The sequence below is a fragment of the Amphiprion ocellaris genome, chromosome 24, assembly GCF_022539595.1.
Source record: "Amphiprion ocellaris isolate individual 3 ecotype Okinawa chromosome 24, ASM2253959v1, whole genome shotgun sequence".
NCBI classification, from domain to species: Eukaryota; Metazoa; Chordata; class Actinopteri; family Pomacentridae; genus Amphiprion; species Amphiprion ocellaris.
This window is the reverse complement of record NC_072789.1, coordinates 21285142-21299942: the sequence shown is the minus strand read 5'-3', so window position 1 is coordinate 21299942 and position 14801 is coordinate 21285142. Positions and strand designations below refer to the sequence as shown.

General features: G+C 39.6%; 1 protein-coding gene and 1 non-coding gene across 3 annotated transcripts in view; one reads left to right on the top strand and one right to left on the bottom strand.

The window, feature by feature from the left end:
• The window catches only part of nlgn4xa (neuroligin 4 X-linked a), a 111549-nt gene extending 97066 nt beyond the window's left edge, over positions 1-14483 (bottom strand). The window contains exons 1-2 of one of the 2 annotated variants that reach the window (XM_055008511.1): positions 14139-14483; positions 554-1273 (exon numbers count right to left, since the gene is read on the bottom strand). In XM_055008511.1, coding sequence (XP_054864486.1) covers positions 554-1004 — 451 coding nt within the window. In that variant the 5' untranslated portion in view covers positions 1005-1273; positions 14139-14483. The remainder of the gene's footprint in view (positions 1-553; positions 1274-14138) is intronic. The other variant, XM_055008512.1, reaches the window with a different exon arrangement.
• Positions 1813-1886, top strand: trnai-aau (transfer RNA isoleucine (anticodon AAU)). The gene has a single exon. It is a non-coding gene; the product is annotated as a tRNA-Ile (tRNA).
• Positions 14484-14801: the final 318 nt, after the last annotated feature.

The following is a 14801-nucleotide window of genomic DNA, read 5'->3' as shown; positions in this document are numbered from 1 at the left end:
GAGTAACTCTCAGGGTTGAGTTCAGTGAATCAGTCTGTCTGTACTCTTTAATGGACGTTAAAGGGACATAGAGACAAGAAACCAAAACTAAAACTGATCACTAATTATTTCCTAGTTCTTGGTTTTTGATATTTTTTAAAATACTGATGTTTAAATCTTAAAGCATAGAATCCATCCTGTTGCTGGAAGCTTGTGCAGGAATAGTTGAATGTCAATGATGGTAACTCAACCACCTTTAAAACAGCAAGTCTGAAATCAGTCTGTGACTTCTGAGTTGAGTCCACTTAACTATATAAACTAGCAAACGACCAGCTCTTCCCACTGTTTCATTCTGTATCTATCTTAAAGGGATGACATTCATTTTAAGATGAACCACAAATTACAATTGATATGCAACTGGTGGGGGTGTATATCTAAGCACTGTGTGTGTAGTAGCTGTAAGAGTTGAAGCAATAATTCCACAAGAAAAAAGTGAAATACAAAAGGGAATGTTACAAAGACATATCGAAAGACAAGACAGAAAGCAGACAAAGTGAAGAATCATAGGACCTACCATCCTCTGTTGGGACGTAGATGTTCAGGTAAAGGCAGTCCTCACTCTGATCCTGCACATAGGTTACCACTGTATCCAAGTTGGCAGTGAACCACACAGGGAGCATATCATTGAGTAAAAAGCGGTCCTCTAAGAACTGAGGACAAACTGGCGCAAACTGAGTAGCATTCCTGATGCCCGGCCAGGACATGGGCGGCTCCGGAGGCTGGAACCTCCGCTCCCCCGTTGGGGACAATGCATATGGGATTCCCAAATACTGCTCCACCGGTCCCAGTATCTCATTGGGTAATGTAACTTTCACTCCGCGCAATTTCCCATAATTGGTGGTGACTACTGGGTACTGCTGGGCTTGAACAGCAGCCACACAGATGGTAACCAGCCCTATCCACAGCAGAAGGCTGGCCTTGGCCATGGAGTGACACATCAATGAAGGGCCTCCGGGCACTGACATGCTCCTGCTGTGCTAAGCCTGAGCTTGGCAGGTTGTGGTTATGGTCCACTGGGTCCTCGGCGCCCCCCTCCCCGCCCCACCACCAAGACGCTTCCTGTTTCTCCTCAGGCTGTGAACTGAGCGAAGGAGCTCCAGCCAAACAAAGCAGCTTTCCCAGAGCTCCCCATCTCGAGAGCCTGCATGGAGACTGGTGGTGGCGGTACCACTCTCCTGTCCAAGAGAAGGCCTGATACGCTCAGGTTATCTGGAATCCAGCTTGACGGGATGTCCTAAAAGAACAACGAACACAAATCAGAGTTTATCCACTGCATCATACTCTCTAATTATGTTAATCTATAGCCCTGCGTTGGATTGCCCAACATCAGCTTGGGTAGACTCCAGCCTCATGTGACCCTCTGCAGGGTAATGTTGCCATAGCTAATGGATGGATGAATGAAAGGATGTTAATTCATTTCTCATTATGCAAGATGTTCCATAATAGTTTAACACCAGGTTTAACCACCTACAATTTTGCAAATACTCACACTAACAGTGATTAGTTGTGCATCAAGGGTTTGGTGCAACTAACAATACAATCAAATCATGTCAAGTCCTACATTGTTTTTGGGGTTCCTTGGATAACAATCATTGTTATTCAATCAATCTAGTCCACCTCTGTGATTCAGCCTCAAATATTTTGATAAATATTAGACTGATTAGACATTTTAAATGCAAATTCATCCCAAGAGCTTTTATTCCTGATTCTCAAACCAACAATCTTGGGCTAACTAGCTGAAATTATGGGTTTGTGCTAAATATTTTGATATATGGCCGGTTAGCTCAGTTGGTTAGAGCGTGGTGCTAATAACGCCAAGGTCATGGGTTCGATCCCCGTACGGGCCAGCTGTTCCCCTTTCTGTTACTTATTTGCACTGTTCTGAGTATTCTGCACTAAATCCGTCACTTTATCTCATGGTCATGTTTACATTTCACTCAGTTCTGCTTTTCTTAGTTCTTAGTTGTTGCTCGGCTCTAATTTTGCTTCCTTTGTTCTTTTTTGCCCTTTAATATCTTATTTTCTAAGTCTTTATTTAATGTCTACTGTTGCACGAAGAGAGAGTCACGAAATTTTGATTCTTGGTATGTCATGTACATATTGAAGAATTGACAATAAAGCTGACTTTGACTTTGACTGATATAATGGATAAACTGCCATGAAATTTGAAACTTTTATTTTCTCCAGACCATGCAGGTTGGTTTGATCACCTGGATTTTTGACTGCAGCCTCCAGCAATTTCACATTTTTTGCACATTTTTGGTTGGTTTTAAAATGCATGGATTGTCATAAAATCTGGTACAAACATTTAAAGTTTAGGTATTACATATAACCAAAAAACTAAAAAAAATGTAAATGTCGGATGCAAATGGTTTTCTTGTCTGTTTTCGAGTTGTTCAAAATTCTCAACCATTGAGTTAACCCATTTTATAGTCAAGTGTGGCTTTAAAGGCCATGATAGTAGACACTCTTTTGACAAGTGATTATAAAACGCAAAATTAAAATGCTGCTTTATTCAAATGATATGATACCACAGATGACACTCACTTTCAGTATAGTTAGTTGCTTCATGACATTCAGTCTGTTGTAGAGATGCAACAAATACTTATTCCACAATGCTGATGTTAATTAAATATTACATTCTGCATTATATTGTTGTTGAGAATAAATAATCTGTTTTGTTGGTGGCTTGATGAATTGACCGATAAAAGCAAAAGCTCATGTAGAAGCTTCTAGTTATATCACAGTGGTAATTTTGCTCAAGAGTCAAAGCTTAAAGGTAATTTTACAGTAACATTTATTAAAAGTCTGCGTGGGTTGCATTCAAGTTCATTTGAAGAGATTATTACTAGTTTTTTATGCCTCATATAGAGTTAATTTTTGGAAAAAATAGCTGCATGGCTCACACATTATGACTAAAAACACATATTCCTGAAGTCATGTATTAATTTGCAGAATACTTTGGTTAATATAATAAACAGTCCACCTGTTGTACTTCAGCACTGTGAGCACGTTCACTTACTGCCATCAGCATTTAGCTCGGAGGACGAATCCAAGTGAAATTTCACTGGCTAAGTTTCTTTTTTAAGGATTGTGGAAGGCCACTTGTGCTCACAACAATCCATTCTTCATAATTTAAATGCAGGAGTCACAGTAAAACCAATGAATTATCCCCTAATTTGCACCATGATTAAAAATCAGAGTTTTTGTAGAGTTCTGGAGGAAAGAAAATCATTCAGACAGTGTTTGAGGATTGAGGTTGGTTGAAATAAGTTCACTCTTCAGTTCCGCAAAGCCCTCTGAATTAGAAATCTCTGTGGGTTTGGGGGCGTCTCGTGGACATTTGTGTCAAAACCAGATGGCATTCAACTCGTTAATTCAATTTCCTGTCAGAGCACTTGCCTCATTCCACTGCCCTCAGGTCTTGAGATATTTTTAACTAGATATTTTTCATATTTTAAGTGGTTTGGTTGAAGAAAATCCCATGCTTGACTGCTCCAATCCAAAAATGCTGATTAATTACCCTCTCACTCATATAGCATCGGGTACCACTGGAAGTCAGGCCAAATCAATTATTAAATCTCATGCTGACCAGCACTGACTCCGTTCTGATATCAAATATAAATGAAAAGATCGCATGAATAAATGAGTGGAAGCCTGGTAATAGAGTCAAAGTACATGCCAATCTTTGCAAGGAAGATTTTTTGAAACTAAACAGCTTTCCAGCAAGGATTAGTGAAACCGAACAGAGGAAGCTGTTAGCGGCTACAGCTGCAGCTCACAGAGTAGAAAATGGCTGTAGAGACCACAACTGAAAATCCAGCTTAACACCGGAGCAGGTGTTAAGGTTGCAACTGACAGGAAGTGGCTGAGTTCATAGAAAAAGTCTGAGAGAGCAATTGAAAGCGCTGATCATCGACATATATGTCAACTAGAAAAGCAATCAGAGAGCACAGTACTCCGCCAAGGCTGTTCATTCCCCCATACGGCATTGTCAGAAATGCACTTTTTCTTTGCAGAAATGCAGCATTTGTTTATTAGTTACTGATGATCAGAAATCACGGTAACATAGAATATGGCGTGTGTTATGCATGTGTACATTATGTACAGATACCGAATCACGTTACCTAAATATGTAGCGGGCGACGGAAATTGATGGGACTCAGAAACACCCCCACAATTGAATCAATTGTTCCTTGTATCATTTCCAATGGATAAGACCCGATAAGTCAGCAGCAGTCAATTTGTAGTAGGCTTGCAATCATGTGATCGTAAGCAGGCAGCTGATGTAGTGTTCACTTGTTGTCATAGTTACAGTGACACCGTGCCACGATCTCGCAATGATACAGAAATCTTTACCAAATCCGTGGATCCACACTATAAACCGCATCACTGTCAAAATGACTTAGTCCTTGTGTCAATTCTGGGCTTTCCTGAAAATTTCATCCAAATCTGCTAGTCCAATTTTGAGTAATGCTGCTATCAGACAAACAGACAAGCCAATGCCGATTGTCACATAACTCCACCACGTTCCTTGGCGAAGTAATAAAAGACCATATATGTCATTAAAACCTTATATTACAAGGCAGTAGTCACCTATATAAGCTACTTTGCAGAATTTCTAACCACTAGTTGCACCATAGAGCAGTGTTTTGAGGAGTAGGGTCCAATTTTGCTGTATTCTGTGCAAAAAAATGCACATAAACATGATGAAATTGACCATCTAATTGTATCATATTTTACAGTTTCTGAGACAACAGAAAAAAAAACCTGTTGTGTACAATCTAATACGTCTTCTGGTGAAATAGTTCCCTCTTGAAGCATTGAAATGCTGGTATTTGGCTTATCGGAGCAACTTACGATGAATTAATGTTTGACTTCTTACATTATCGTCAAAATGTGCTAAAAACATGTGGACCAAATATGATACAGCAGCATTTAATATTGAAATATCACCTTGAGATATACAACAGAAATGAGTAAACCTGACTAAAATGTCAAATTATCATAAACTGCATCACACATTACATTAGTTACATTATTATGAAGCTGGACTGTAGAGTGTTTCCTCTAATGAACATTTTTAAAAAGTCATTTCTAGTATAGTAAATCTGAACTTCAACACCCTCCTGTTCAACTTAGAAGCAATGTAATTGCTATAAGGATAGAAAAGTCATAGATTTATATGTGTTTTATTTATATTCATGCATGCAAAGTGCTCTCATGAAAATTCCTTTGATGTTTCAATGGTTTACCCGCTAGTAATTGTGTTTTTCTCATCAGTTTTCACAAAGACATCTTCTTAGCTCTCACACATTGTCTCTTGATATATTGATCAGGTTTCCGTTTGAAAAAAAATACTAAACCTAATCAAATATTCCAAATGTTCCCAATGCTATACAAGTGTCTGTCTTAGTCTCAGAAACAAACGTTGTTTTGATCATTAAATTGCCGAAAATGTCAAATTTCTCACATATGATATGTAATACATATGATGATGATTAGATGTGTTTCTATTTTCTTAAAACTTTAAATAAACACAAAAAATAAGAGCTTTCTGACCCTTCATTGAAACTGATTTTTTTAAAAAAATCTTTGGGTTCCTGGTTGCATAAGAGCTTATTGATCAAATTATTTGCAGGAAAGAGTCTGGTTATATTATCTACTTATCTCGTCTACAAATGTCATCTACCAACAATAATCTTCCTCCTCTGAGTCATGATGTTGCACTGGACAACACAACCAAGCCATCCATTTATCCATCCATCCATTATCTATATACCGCTTTAATCCTCATTAGGGTAACGGGGGACTGGAGTCTATTCCAGCTGACTTAGGGTGACAGCAGGGGACACCCTGGACAGGTGACCAGTCTACCTGTATATGTAGCCCTGTGATAAACACTCACACTCACATTGACACCAGAGGACAATTTAGAATCACCAATTAACCTGAGCATGTTTTTGGACTGTGGGAGGAAACCAGAGTACCCGAAGAAAACCCAGGCATGCGCAGGGAGAACACGCAAACTCCATGAAGGCCGGGACACGAACCGGGGATCTTTTAGCTGCAAAGCAAAAGTGCTAACCACCAAGCCACTGTGCAGCCCACAACCAAGCAAAGGTTTAATTTATTTGAACAAACTCTAACAGATGTGGTGAGTGGACCTCATACTCCAACAACAAGCCGTGCAGATTTAATTCACCTACAAAACCTGTTCATTCAGTTCAACGGTGAGCTTGCCACTCAGGACATGCTGCTCGGGACGGCTTCTGTTTTCAAGCTGCTGACTGGATGGGGAAGAATGCACAATAAAACACCGTTGCCGCAAACAGTTTTGACCTTGCGCTGAGCACAGGCAAGTGTTATGTGTGTTTACGTTACGTACAGATATCGAATTGGGTAACCTAAATATGTAGCGAGTGGCAGGAATTGATGAGACTCGAAAACACCCCCACAATTTAATCCATTTTTCCTTGTATAATTTCTGATGGATAAGACCCGATAAGTTCGCAGCTGTCGATTTGTAGTAGGATTGCAATTATGTGATCGTCAGCAGGCACCTAACATAGTGTTCACTTGTTGTCATAGTTACAGTGACGCCATGCCACTATCTCGCAATGATGCAGGAATCTTTAACAAATCCATGGATCTGGACTATCACCGCCAAAATGTAATCACTTGGACCTTGTGTCATTTTTGACTTTCCCTGAAAATGTCATCCAAATCCATTTTTGAGTAGCTAATAGACAAACAGACGGACAAACGTACGCTGATAGTCACATAACTCTGCCACGTTCCTTGGCAGAGTAAAAAGTCCACTTTGGAATCATCTGCATAAAGACAAAAAATAAGGGATGCTTTTTAAATTAAGAAAAGACAAAGATTCACGAAGAATCAAAGATTGGTTCCTGAGGTACTCCGTCTACTGCAGCCACACAGAAAAAACTCATAATCATAGTAAGCCAGTAATTTGATTCTATTCATTTCATATCTAATTCTGTAGCACAACTTAATGTAGATAAATGCACCATACAAGCACAGCACTGCATATAGTAAAGTAGCAAAGGTCTTTGCCTTCAGGTCAGTGTCATTTCAGTTCAAATGTTAGAATGTTTAGTGGTGCATACAGCATTCAGAAACATATTTTTAATTAATTAAACACTACAAATTAATTGCATGGTGGCCTTTGGAGCCTTTAGGACCCCTGAGGGTTGGGGGCAGTTTGATCCCTGCCAGAAATACTGTGAGAAATATTGGCATAAGCCCATAAAACACTTTGATTTTTCGGTTTTTGCAAGTGACGATTACTCTTCCATTGAAAATAGTCCTCAACAAATGCAGCATTTGCTCCCGTTTGGGCAACCTTTGTTGAAATGTACAGTGTCCAGCTCCAGTTAAGCCTTTCCAAAATGAAAAAGAAATACAATCTAATTGTTTTATATATTTATGTCCTCGTTAATAAAGAATGGGTTTCGTTGGCCTTGTTAGAAAGTTGTGACGCACTAATATGTTGTTGAATTTGGTCTTTTTGTGGCATTTGTTGACAGAAGAACACCTTATTTATCCTTTAATAGCAGAATTTAAACTACTTCCTGTTTATAAACATCCTAAAACTGCAAATTTCTGGTCTTCCGCCTTCAGTAACTCTATATTACTAATGTGTCCATTCAGTGTTATTATGGCCATGGGTTACTGAACACAGGAACCCAACAATAGAACCTAATAAATCTTCATATTTTTACCCTCAGCTTCAGCTCTTTGTGCTGATTACATTATGCATATTTGCATATTAATAAGAAAAACTACATTAACTTTGAGTTCATATTAATATCACAAAGGTTCCATGAACACAGGAGAGAATTATATGGCTGCTAATTTATTAAATAGCTTCATATATGTTAGCTATATTAGGGTGGTATGGCTTTAACTCTATGGAAATTGAAGTATATTTTCAATGATTCTGATATAAGTAACTGCAGATGTGTTGCCTTTTTGCACACCACACACTGTTCATCACTGGCTGTTTTCCTACAAGTGCGCTTCTATAATTTACTACAATATGGAGAATGGAAGCGCCTCGCATGGCAGCACAGAAATCACCAAACAGTAAAAGCTGTGAATACAGCGAAATGAAATAAAATTGTTGCTCATTGTTACTGAGGCTACACGCTTGTAAATGTTTCTGTGATGAATTGACACGCAGCGTACAGTGTTTGGCGCTCTATGATAAACTGAGGACATAAAGGACACTTCAGGCTGCTTGGCCTGAATGCAGAGAACTCGGCTCTCCTTGGCAGAATATTGTGAACATTGTTCCCGCTCCGAATGATTATATGAGATAAGTCTTATGAATGTCAACGAAGGCACTCGCTGTCATTTACATTTCAATCATTCTAAAATGATCCCGTCGGCGGCACCTAGAGGTGGGCGGATCAATACAAATATCGATATCGATCCCAGCATTGGTATTGATGTTGAATGATACCAGTGCAACGATATTGATACTTTAGTTTCAGTTTCTGTCCTGTATTAAAAGATTGTATTTAACATTACAAAAGCAACTGTGCAAAAAAAAAAAAAAATTATCTTAAAAATTTACTACTGCAAAAGGTAGTCTGGAGTATCGGTATCGATATCGGCGATACTGGCCCTGTATTTACTTGGTATCAGATCGATACCAAATCTTGCAGTATTGCACACCATGAGCGGCACCCTGTCCTCCTAAATATAAAATGTCACGGACGTCGTTTCATTTTCTCCACATGAAAACATCATGTTCATATCAGCCGTATTACATTTTGTCTTAATCGATCTCAAGTCAAACGAGGGTCCATCTGTTCACTTCCAGATATGTTAGATGTTGGGCAGCTGCTCACTGAAGACAGTATAGGTGGATAATAGAGATGTTCACCTCTTTTCAGCAGTTGAGGCTTACTTACTCTGATTTACATGCTTCTTATTCCTGCAACAAACCTGTCCAAGTCTGATTGGCTCGGTTGTTTTTCCAACCCTTCCATGAAAATTTCACTTCTCCCCGCACACCTCGTGATATTTTTTTTGTTGTTGTTTATTGGAGAGGGAAACTTTGATGCATAATTAACAACGTACAATTGTTATCCGATTGCTGAGTGGGAAAAAAGACTGGAAGCCAAGTTGAGTTATTCTCCTACAATTCAGCACTAATAGCAAATGGCACCTTATGAAAATGAGGCCGCTTTCTGCATTATTGGGCTGCTGAAATTAGACAGCATAGATTCTCTGGCTGCAGATACATTGCTTCAGGATTGGATAGAATATTCTTATTCTTGGATACACTGTATGTTTTCTAAAGTTATTTACAAGACACTGAGTTTGTTGATCTGCACGCTCCACATGTGCCCAGCGAATAGAAAAAAATACTCAAAATGAAGATATGGTTGCAAAAAAAAAAAAAAAAAGCAATGCAAGTTCAGTTGTTTTTGGCTTCCCACAGTGGAATTAACGTGAGCTACATGACGTTCAAAATACTCTGCTCATAGAAAACAGTCTACTTGGTTTCATCTAAATCTGACTTTAAAACACTTTAGCTCACTTTTCTCAAGCTAATTTTTGGTCTCACTGCTGTTTGAGCTGCATTAACTGTGGAGTGGAGACTCAAGGCTTCTCCGTAGACAGCTGCCTGTGATAGCCTGCATGTGAGGCTTCCAATGGACATCAGTAAACTGCAATGCTAAAAGCACATTAAACCATTTTAAGGTTGGTTAAATTACCTGATGTAGCACAGCATCACAGGTGAGTAGTTCAAGAACCGTTGGAAAGCTGATAATCCAGGCATTTTGCTGTGTTTTCAGTTCTGACTCTAATAAATGGTGTTATTTGGAAAGATTTTTAAAAGATAACACGCCGTTCAATGTCACAGGTTTGGCGTTCAGAAGGTTAAAGTAAATATTATTCATTTCCCCTGCTGGTCCCATTAAAATATAGTCTTCTAAATGTTAAAAAAAAAAAAAAAAAACATCTCTCAGGCTTCATCTGGTCTGCAAAATGATATGCTATGAAAGCACGGGTTACATGTGCTAATGTTTGTGAATGCAAGTTTTAAAAAATCCTCATTCTCGTGATCGTTTCAACATGTGTGAGTCTGTGCACATTACTGACACTCAAATACTAAAAGCAAATCAAACCTGGAGTTAAAGCTTACGCCATCCACGGGCGATTTGCACTAAAAAAAATAAACAAACATACACAATATTCTGTCTGACAACTTCTAATTAAATTATGTTCTACCAATAAAGTACTTGAGCTGGGGGAAGTATCTTTTCTTCTTCAATTAAGTATATTTTTAATCATCAATTTTAACTCTTTTAAGCTGAATGGAGACTAGAAGTTTCTCTGTTCACAGCTGCCTAGCTAGCATTTAGCACAGCCTGCATGTGAGGCATTCAGGTAACATCAGCAAATTGCAGCGTGTGCTGATATGCAGATGTGCAAAAAGTAGAGTTTTGGGTACAATTTAATTCAAATTTGGTCTCTTGGAGATGCATTACTGTCAGCTGAAGCCTCATTTTTATGCAGATTTGTGCATTAGTGGGAATGCAGCATAATTTGAGGGTGAAAATGAAAATGCAATAAATCGATTTTTGTAATGACAGGCTAATCATGAAAAAAGTACATAAGCTGTCAGCAGATTTTTGAAAGTGTTGCTACTAGATGTCACAAAGCCAGATCTGAATGCAATAAATGAATAAAAATTCAAATGTTTGTGTTGAAAAAGGCTCCATACAAAAATGTCTTGTTTTTACTTATATTAGTTTAGATTTCCTCTGCAGATACTCTCTCTTACAGCATCCCCATCCTTCTAGAAGCATTCAGTCTTCTCAAATTAAAGTCATCTGCTATATATATATATATACGGTATGTGTGTGTGTGTGTGTGTGTGTGTGTGTGTGTGTGTATATATAGTTTCTATCAAAAAATTTATTTTTTTGTTGGCCAACCAATGCCCAATGGGATTGATTCTTGAATCTGTGATGAAATCTTCCACAAAAGCTTTCTAACACTTCAACAATTCACCATGAATAAAGTGAGAAAACATTTCTTGGAAGCATTTCCCTGGAGTTTTAAGCCACCTGACTACATGCCAGTTTGGTTGTGAGCATTAAAATGAGTGTCGGAGGAGACACTGCCTCCCTGTAGCAGCATGTGAGGATGTGGAGCTAACAGGACCTGGTGTTTTCCCTGATGTCACAGCAGCCAAAGCTCACCTCTGGTCCAGCTGCTGGTTTGAACAGGAAACTAAACCGCAGGAGCCGGCGAGTGAGAAACTCAGGCTTGACGGAAACATGTTTCCCAAAGCAGTTTGTGTCCAAACATGGAGGCAGTTTTACTAAAAGCCAGTCATGTTTGTTCATTTTGACCTCCAGAAGAGGTGCCTTTAATTTCTGCTTCTGTTAGGTCTGCACAATGAGATAAATCTGTCATGTGTTGTAACACTATTCACAACATACAACACGAGACCATGACCTGGCTCAAAAAATATCAAACTAAAAACAAAAAGCAATACCAATACTGGAAAATAAAATGGTAACCCTATATGTTATTGCTCTTTTACTGTCTGCATTTTCAATCTGTTTCAAATACTCCTCTCTGCTCTGTGGAAACACAGCCTGCAGTTCAACCGAGAGAGCTGGATCTTTAGTTTTTCTATTTTTTATTTTTTTTTTTTAACGTGATCTGGATTATTCTGGGCAAATTTTTAAAGGAGAGATGTAGAATAAAGTGATTTTAATGAAGTATGATCATTTTAAGGTTGGTAAACCAACAAACTATATTAAATTCAGGGAATTAGCATTTCTTCTTCAATTAAATGTATTTTTAATTTTTTCAGTTTTAATTGTCCAGTTATGTTAAGACAAAGAGAGAAAAAATAATGTTATGAAGCTAATTTCAGTCAAGTTGGCACAACTTAAATTTAGTTTAATCAACCAACAGAGACATTTGAGTGTAAATTACACATAAAATTAAGTTGATACATTATTTAATCACGTCCACCCATCAAAACAATGTTAAAAGATCCTTGAATTACCTTGAAGAGTGGAGTTAAAGAACAACATCAAGGCATTTTCTGAAAGCAAATCTGCAGTTGCTGCTTGAACGAATCAGTTAAAGTTAAAAAAGCTTGCCAGTCTCATCTTAAAGCCACTTTCAACAACATAGTTCCTGCTGCTTCTACCTGTAAATGATGTGTTTGTATGCATTTGGTTCAGACAGATCAGCAAACAGCTGAACATGTAGATGCACTTTAATGCAGGAGGCTTGTAGTGGAACGTTACACAGGCAGAGCAGCGAAGCAAAAAGGACACATGCCTCTCATGATGCATTTGCCCCAATTTATTATTTCTCCACTGAATAATTCCCTTTTGTGCACTTGAGAAAAATCAGCAGGAGGGACTGGGGCCGGCATTAACATGCATGAGATCAAAACAATAAAAGAAAGGCAAAACTGTATTTTTTAAAAGGCACCCACGGATTAAATTCTCCCGCAAAAGAATGAAAACCAATCTCCTGCATTAGTCCCCTGGCATGATTTTTTATCAAGAATTTGTGATGTTATTGGAAACATGCAGGAGTGGATTACGATGTTTTTAATGTTTCCAGATCAGGTTTGGATGAACAGGACAGCTGGCAACAAAAATCTTGCAGGACAATCACAAGCTGGGAGGGGAAAACATGATTGGTAGAGGACAACTGTTTGATTGGAGCGTCATACATGATACATTTTGTGTTGCTGTTTTTTTTAAACCAATAACATGCTGTTTCCTGGAAGTTGTCTCTCAAGCGCTGTCCAACAGCAAGTCAAGTCAGACCATTTGCACCTGCTTTTCTTTCTTTTTCTCTGATAAAGACGGCAAATGAAGGCATCTTTAGCGTTACACCAGAAGATATTTAGCTCTTTAGGAATTCATCTCCTTGCAGATTGTCAGATGTTGCAGCTTTTGTTCTTCCAAACACCCCCATCCCTCATGCAAATACACAAACAAATGTGCTATTTTCAGGTGAGGAGGGGCCTTTTGCACCAACTTCAAGAGTCTAGAAACCTCACGAGCCACTCCAGGTGTTCGATTTTGGAGGTGATACGTGCGCACAAGGTCATGCCATGTGATGGAGCTGCAGTCCAACCCACCCAGCGAGAAGACGAGCTGCAAAATCAGAGCATTAGTTGTAATGTAGCTGTAAAAATGCATGCAAGGTACCAACAAAAAAACAAACGAAAAAAAAAAACACTCCACTACCTCCAACCCCCTTTCTTTTTCTCTTTTCTTTTTTATTTATTTATTGCCCTTTTTTTTTTTTTTTTTTTGCAAAATCCCACATCCAGATATCCATACCACCATCTTGTGGCTGCTTGGATTAGAGATGCGCGCAAAGAGGTGCAGCTGGAAGATGCCTGCTGCTGCACCTCACGCAGGAAGAGTTGTGGGAAAACGCATGTGTCAGATGTGTTTTTTCTTTCTTTCTTTTGGATTTCAGGAGAGAGGGGGGTAGGTTTTTGCTGCTGAATGACAACCACCTCTCGCCTCTCTTTCTCCTTCTGCTTCCCTGACGCATTAAAGTTAACAGAGCTGTTGCTTTGGAACCGACTTTGGTTAACGCACCATCCTGCTTTTTGCGCACTCCAACACTGAATTACGCACAGACAAACCACCGTCGCCACTGCTTGTTTTGGTGATTGCACTTGTTTTTTTTTTGCATCAATATTCACAAGTGCACATAAGTGCGCAAGAATAACCCTCCTCTGCTCATGCTTGCTGCTGCTGCTGCGGGGCTTTTTCAGATCGAAACCTCCGACAAGTGCAACACCCCCAACCCCCCTCGATTGTCAAAATGGCTCAGTTTAGGTTAATGTCTGTGGATGATTTCTCGGTGGATTGCGAGACAGAAGGGCGTCCGGACAAGCCGTCACAAAGGATGAAGAGGAGGAGGAGGGAAAGGAGGAAGAGGAGGGGGTTCAGCGCCTGAAAAACGCACAGAAATTCAGCCGCTCGCCTATAAATTTAGATTTTTCTCTTTTCTCGAGAGCGAAAAGCTGTAAGGCTCAGCATCCAGCCGGGACTTACCTCAGCCCGTGTCTCCACCGTCTGACTCTTTAATGTAAAATCCCGACTTCAAGCGAAACCATATAAGGAGAAAACACAATAAAGTCCAGCCTGCTGCTCCGCAAAATCCAAAGTCAGACGCGCCAGTCAGTCCGTGCGTGCTCCAACTATACGTCCTGTTGTGTGCTTGCCAGTGGATGTGTGTGTGTGTGCGTGTGTGTGTGTGTGTGTGCGCAGTGGGGGGAGAAAAGAGATGCGGCTTTATCAGCACAGAAGATGTTTCAATGAGTCATTGCAGAGGCACTGGAAACGGTGCTGAATCTAATTGCTCTCATAGAGCGAGTGTATTGCGCGGACAAGATTAGTGATAGAGAAACCAGGTCTCTCTCTCTCTCTCTCTCTCTCTCTCTCTCTTCCTCTCTCTCCCTTGCTTGCCATTGGACTACACCGACTGAAATTTACTAAGCCTGCAGCCAATGGATTGCCGCATTCTCTCCATCACCCTTAACCAGCCGCTGTGTTGTGGCAGCTCTGGCATGGAGGCTCCAACATGGCACTAGCAAGCCCCGCTCTTCAGAAACCACAAGTCCTGTAGCTCCACTGTGCAAAATCTTAGTTTGAGTGCATAGCAGGACACTGAAATGCTCCCCTTCAGGTGGCAGGAGCTGACCTGGCAGGGCCCGA